Source organism: Miscanthus floridulus, unplaced genomic scaffold (assembly GCF_019320115.1).
Source record: "Miscanthus floridulus cultivar M001 unplaced genomic scaffold, ASM1932011v1 os_1112, whole genome shotgun sequence".
NCBI lineage: Eukaryota > Viridiplantae > Streptophyta > Magnoliopsida > Poales > Poaceae > Miscanthus > Miscanthus floridulus.
In genome coordinates, this window is record NW_027097534.1 from 14,583 (window position 1) to 20,509 (window position 5,927).

Here is a 5,927-nt window from a genome sequence, read left to right on the forward strand (position 1 = left end):
ATCATGAGATCCATCTGGAATTTCATGATTTGATTCAGAACCTTTTCAAACAAAAATAAAGACTGCATCAAGATGGTCACTGTCAGCAGCATCAGCATCGATACAATATCGGGCATCGTCGCATCATCAGCTGCACCATTGCCATATCAACACCAATGACAAAGACTAACAGCAAGACATCATCCACCATAGTCGGTCCCGTGCAATACCATTCTACCAGTAAACAGCAACCCATCTCACGAACAGATAACTAGAAAATGCACAAATGTTTTAACAAATTAATGACAGGTATCATGAAACTGATGCATATATGAAGTAGATGATGCAGTACAAGGGTATAAAAACACAATAGAGGTCGAAATACAAACCAACAGCATATTTTTGACAACTGGAAAACACAATTCTAGAAGTAATTAAAGGAACAACTAGCAACCTTGGATAGTGGTTGATTGCAGATTGCCACTTCCATTGTGCTCAATCAACCTTCTCAACATTCTGCAATCCCATGGAAGATTGTTCTTTAGGCATCACCAGATCAACAAGCTTCATTCCTGATGTGAATTTGCTTTCAAAAGTAAGATACATGAACAAATGCATGGGCAAAAAACTAAATAGCTAGCAGTTAAACACCAATCTAACCTTGCCATCGCTGCCTGGGCTGTGGGAGCTTGCACGCTTTGGTGATGGAGAAACACTGCGTGACAGAGGTGAATCTTTTCCATTGGTATGCTTTTCAGGAGTGGGGCTCCTCCGTGGCGGTGGGCTCTTGTGAGGGCTAGCACTACGCCGGGCAGGTGAAGCACTGTTGAAAGAAACCAAATTAGAATTTGGGAACATGTAAAGAATAACCAAATGGTGGAACTGCAAATTGGTATTGAGGAACCTATGGTATGAGCGGCTTCTACTCCTGCTTCTGCTCCTACTCTTGCTCCTGCTCCTGCTCTTGCTTCTACTCTTACTCCTGCACTTGCGCTTGCCATCATTTCTTGCTCTACGACGACTTTTGTGGTCAGGGCTTGAACTTGGACTTCGGCTTCTACTTCTGCTCCGACGACGATAGTCCCTGTCTCTATCATGGCCATGCCTTTCTCTGCTCCTGCTCCTGCTGCGACTTCGCCTTCTATGATCTCTGTCTCTGTGCCTAGTTAAAACAATGCATGCACTATAAGTTGCCTAGACTGCTGATCTAGTAAATCAAAATGAAGGCAGTTAAGGATATGCTAAATTGATATATTAGAAATAATGCTTCTCTGCAAATAAGGTGAAAGCAGTGTTAATACCGACAGTTCGCTTCTCTGCAAGAAAAGCAAAGGCAGTATTCATGTCGACACTTAGGTTCAGAGAAAGAAGTGAATGGCTACAGCAGAGGTCTGGAAGGAGGGATAGTTACCAGAGCAAAAGGGGGGTAAATACCATAAAACACAATTTAAAGTAATGCTGGAGATAATGTGAAAGGAACTAAAGTCTTCACCTTGGCCTTGGACTACGGCTTCTTGACCTGTCTCGTGATTTCTCAACCCCCTCTTTGACCCTTCCTTTGTGGCTACAGAAACAAAACAAAAAAAACAAAGCAGGGACGAACTATGGTGACCTGAATGAAATAAGTAGAGGATAAGATAAATGGAAGGATACAGTCTCTTGCACACAGCTTCAGGAGACAAATAAATTCAAGGAGGAAAAAAAAACTACATTCTGTAACAGAACCTAGTACATGAGATTGAATGCAAGTGTTGTCTTTGAGTTGTATACATTTAACTAAACAAATTTTACACAAGCTACCTCATGAATGCATATGGTAGACTAGATGTACAGAATGAGTACTGTATGGGTACTGGAATTTTACCTTAAGAAAAACAAGCTATATATCTTAAAGCTAGATAAATACAATGCTCGACTGTTCATACATATTATTAGAGAAATGATTCTCTCAACCTATTTCCTGTACCAGTAACCCAAAAATATACAGAGAACGACAAGAGTTTTGCTGATTTTGTTTCTGGAGACTCGTTTTAGTAGTTTTGAACTAAGGAACTAAGAACAAAGAATCTCCAAAATGTTCATTCACATTATCAAGACTAAATGAAATAAGGCATAACTAGTATATTGGTATGCTCATGCCAGAAGATTAAACTAAAACGTATTTGGGTAACAAGAGATAGATAATCAGTCATCAACCATCAACAAGATCACAGACAAATAAAAAATCAAGACACATCAACCTAATCATATTCCTTGTTGTTAGCATATAATTACTGTCACATCAAATAAAGAGTGGTTTACAACAAATGAGATAAGCAACATGGTTCATATTGTTATGTTAACTACATAAACACCACAAGTAACAGGATGTCAGCATACAGGTGTGCCTACTCACATTGGCTCAGCATTGGGGCCGTACTTTGCAAACTGCACCATGATGTTCCTCCCATCCACATTACGGCCTGCACAAAAAAAAAACGAAGTTCAGGTACAACTATCAATAGAAGCCCAAAATCCCCACAGGTGGAACACGGTTACAACAAAAAAGCAAACCCCACCATCGAGCCGATCTACAGCCTTCTGCGCCTCGTCGGCATACTTGTACCGCACGAACGCGAAACCCCTCGAGTCCCCAGTCCTGAGAGCCACCGACAAACAAAACCTGAGGAAACAGCCATCGAACCAGCGCCCCGAAAATTCAAACCGACGCCTCACCTCCGGTCCCTCGGGATGAAGACGTCGACGACCTTGCCGTAGCGCTCGAAGAGCGGGAAGAGGTCGTCGGCCGTGGTGCCTGCGAAGCGGATGAAGACGAATACGAGAAGGAAGCGATTAGAGAGGGCGCGCGCGGCGGCGCTGAAGGAGCTAGGGTTAGGTCTAGCTCACGGAAGCTGATGTTGAGGACGAGGAGCGAGAAGGTGTCGCGGATGTCCGGCGGACCCGACCTCCCGAAGTGCGACATCGCGGGTCCTCCTGCGGCGCCGCCTCCGACGACGGCGAGGCTAGGGTTTATCGCTCCCCCGCGGGGGAGAGGGACAGCAGCGGAGTCGGGTGAATGCAAGTGGGAGTAGGTGGGCTCAGCGAGAGGGAGAGCTTCTTGATCCGCTAGCTGCTTGCGCAGCAGTGCAACGCAGGTGCAGCGCAGCCAGTCGCGCGGGAAGGCCGTTGCGCCGAGGCCTGCTGCCTTTGGAGGCCCAGCCGGCCCATCTGGGGAGCCGTGGAAATGACCTGGACGGCAGAACGCGATGGAAGGCCCCGTGCGGGCCTTCGCGGACCAGCGACAGCGACTTGCGAAATTTTGCCGCGCAAGGAATGGGCACGGTCGCACGGATTTAAAAAAAAACACTCAAAACAGTTTATATCTCATCCTACTTTTATAAGGATAATAAAAGTAGCCACCATTGATATACAACTTGAAAAAGCCTACATACAAAAATTATGATAAATGACTTGTACAAGCAATATATAGGTAGTATCGAAAAGTCTAAGGGTTAAGTACTTCGACTCTCCAAAAATACGAGAGGGCGAAGCATATCGAAAAGCCTAAGGGCTAAAGACTTCAACCGAGGGTGAAGCATATCGAAAAGTCTAAGGGCTAAGGACTTTGACCCTCCAAAAATACGAGAGGGCGAAGCACATCGAAAAGCCTAAGGGCTAAAGACTTCGACCCTCCGAAAATATGAGAAGGCGAAGCATATCGAAAAGTCTAAGGGCTCAAGACTTTGACTCTCCAAAAATACGTGAGGGCGAAACATATCGAAAACTCTCAAATCGACATGTTCTTATTATTTCACTGAGAACACTCATCTCTCGCTAGCATGCATTTGTGGGTATTTACTTTGGGAAGCCTTTGCGAAAGGACGTTAACGAGGCAATCCTTTGTACCCCATTAAACTTTATTTAAATCTTTCCCAAGGCAACCAGTCTTAGACCTGGATATCGAAACAAGCCTTGACTGCAACAAGGTCTGGATATCGATAGGACCAGTTGAGTTAAAAGGTTGGCTACCGGATTTTCGCTAAAGTTCTCAAATTCGCTAGCTCAACCTCAAAAGCATAAGGGCTAAAACACTTTGATTCTCTAAAAATATGCAAGGACGAAGAAGAGAAAAGCCCAAGGGCTAAAATCAGTTCGACCCTCCAAAAATAAGCAAGGGTGAAGCCAAATAAAAAACCTATGGGCTTAAGGCTCCAACCCAACAAAATACACAAGATCGAAGATAAATAAAACAAAACCCTAAGGGCTCAAAATTTCGACCACCAAAGTTAAAGCAAGGGTGAAACTAAAACAAAATGCATTCATATCCATTTTATACGTGAACGCATCCATCTGCATCATGATAGCCATTTATCCTATAAACATTTCGCATGAACCGTAAGGGGCACCTTAGCATCATAAGGCCCCCAATATCGACAGAAACATACTTGATGAGATCAAAACGTCCACAGTCGTAAATCGCCGCACACATCCTTTTCGATCTCTTCGTACACAGAGATATGATAAAAACTCAATGTTTTCGTGTTGTCAAAGATACGCGCAAACGAAGCACAATGATATGAAATGAGCCCAATAACCTTGCACCGCCAAAAAATGCCGAGGAGCGTGTTTCGCCATCCCTCGCCAAAAAGGTTGAGGTACAGCGCCGTTTTTCACTAAACCGTGCTGAGGGTCTGGCAACGAAGCCCTATCACGCGCGTTTTGTCATCCCTTGCCGAAAAGGTTGGGGGACGGTACTATTTTTCACTAAGTCATGCTGAAGGGCTGACAACGAAGCCTTATCACGCGTGTTTCGCCATCCCTCGCCAAAAAGGTTGGGGGACAGCGCCGTTTTCACTAAGTCATGCCGAAGGGCTGGCAACGAAGCCCTATCGAGCGCGTTTCGCCATCCCTCGCCGAAAAGGTTGGGGGATGGCACGGTTTTTCGCTAAGTCACGCCGAGGGGCTGACAATGAAGCCCTATTGTGCGCGTTTTGCCATCCCTCGCCGAAAAGGTTGGGGGACGGCGCCGTTTTTCGCTAAGTCACGCCGAGGGGCTAACAATGAAGCCCTATTGCACGCGTTTTGCCATCCCTCACCGAAAAGGTTGGAGGATGGCGTCGTTTTTCACTAAGTCGCGTCGAAGGGCTGGCAAAGAAGCCCTATTGCTCACGTTTCGTCATCCCTCACCATAAAGGTTGGGGGCGGTGTCATTTTTCAATAAGTCGTGCTGAGGGGTTGGTAGCGAAGCCTTCTCGAGTGTTTATTTTGGCCATCCCCTCGTTGAAAAGGTTGAGGGGAAGATGTCCCTTTTTCTCTAAATCATGCCGAGGGATGGCAGAGAAGCCTTTTTGAGCGTTTATTTTGGCCATCCCCTCGCCAAAAAGGTTGAGGGAAAGGCATCGCTTTTCTCTAAGTCACGCCGAGGGGCTGGTAGCGAAGCCTTCTCGTGCATTCATTCTAGCCATCCCCTCACCAAAAAGGGGGACGGTGCTAGGGGGTGCGAATCGTGATGAAGTAACGACGCTTCTTTCGTCGCTTGCAACAAACAGAGGCACCGAGTACTGTTGGGGGGGTGATACGCCCTTTCAGCACCCCCGCCTTGCCGTTAGTATTTTCCGCATCATCAGCATTTGGGGAACCCAACAATTCATCAATCCGAACAACGACTTCGGTGTCATCAGCTGTAACACCCCTGGTGTTAGTCTTGCCTAATTGCACTTGCATTTCCTGATCATGCGCATCATTCATCCATTCATGAGCATATATCACTTGAAACATGGGAAACATGACTTTGAAACAAAAGTATCAATTCAATTGTTTTTCATCGTTTCAGTACCTTTAGTGCTTGATTATTATACGACCAATGTGTGGTATGGCTAAATACATTGTTAAACATCTTAGCTATGCTTAGAAAGTCATTAGGAACAATGTTCATGTTGATCATTTTGCCTAATTAAGATTTCCAAATC

The 5,927-nt window shown here is 45.3% G+C and overlaps 1 protein-coding gene across 1 annotated transcript; it reads right to left on the reverse strand.

Moving 5' to 3' along the window:
• Positions 1-282: 282 nt before the first annotated feature.
• Positions 283-3,055, reverse strand: LOC136533710 (serine/arginine-rich splicing factor SC35-like). Its single transcript, XM_066526244.1, has 8 exons — positions 2,866-3,055; positions 2,695-2,773; positions 2,538-2,617; positions 2,375-2,441; positions 1,472-1,543; positions 884-1,141; positions 640-802; positions 283-551 (listed from the first exon to the last, which is right to left on the reverse strand). The coding sequence occupies exons 1-8, from the start codon at positions 2,939-2,941 to the stop codon at positions 546-548; spliced, it is 801 nt and encodes a 266-aa protein (XP_066382341.1). The 5' UTR covers positions 2,942-3,055; the 3' UTR covers positions 283-545.
• Between the last annotated feature and the right edge of the window lie 2,872 nt (positions 3,056-5,927).